The sequence below is a fragment of the Acanthisitta chloris genome, unplaced genomic scaffold, assembly GCF_000695815.1.
Source record: "Acanthisitta chloris isolate BGI_N310 unplaced genomic scaffold, ASM69581v1 scaffold33134, whole genome shotgun sequence".
Lineage (NCBI taxonomy): Eukaryota > Metazoa > Chordata > Aves > Passeriformes > Acanthisittidae > Acanthisitta > Acanthisitta chloris.
The window spans coordinates 28,669-28,941 of record NW_008668197.1 but is presented as its reverse complement, the minus strand read 5'-3'; the positions used below and the strand labels follow the sequence as shown (position 1 = coordinate 28,941).

The window sequence follows — 273 nt, the reverse complement described above, 5'->3', positions numbered from 1 at the left end:
CTCTCCCGGCTCCGTGCTCGGCTTTTCCCAGGGAATGAGAAGTTTCCCGCGTGGCCTCAGCGGGAAGTTTGGCTGTGTAATCGCGTCACCCTCTGCCGTCCCTCCCTCCCTGCAGCCGCGACATGGTGCTGAGCGTGGAGCAGGTGACCCTCATCGGGCAGGTGTTCGAGTCGTACGTGCTGGAGCACCACCGGGATGACATCCTGGGCATCCTCAGGGACACAGACCACCAAGCACATTACCCTGTCGTCGTCGACGCCTTGAAGCTCTTCG

At 62.3% G+C, this 273-nt stretch overlaps 1 protein-coding gene across 1 annotated transcript in view; it reads left to right on the top strand.

Annotated features, from left to right (window-relative positions):
- Positions 1-122: 122 nt before the first annotated feature.
- Positions 123-273, top strand: part of MCM9 (minichromosome maintenance complex component 9) — an 11,654-nt gene continuing 11,503 nt past the window's right edge. Inside the window, exon 1 of the mRNA XM_009072805.1 lies at positions 123-257. Coding sequence (XP_009071053.1) covers positions 123-257 — 135 coding nt within the window. The remainder of the gene's footprint in view (positions 258-273) is intronic.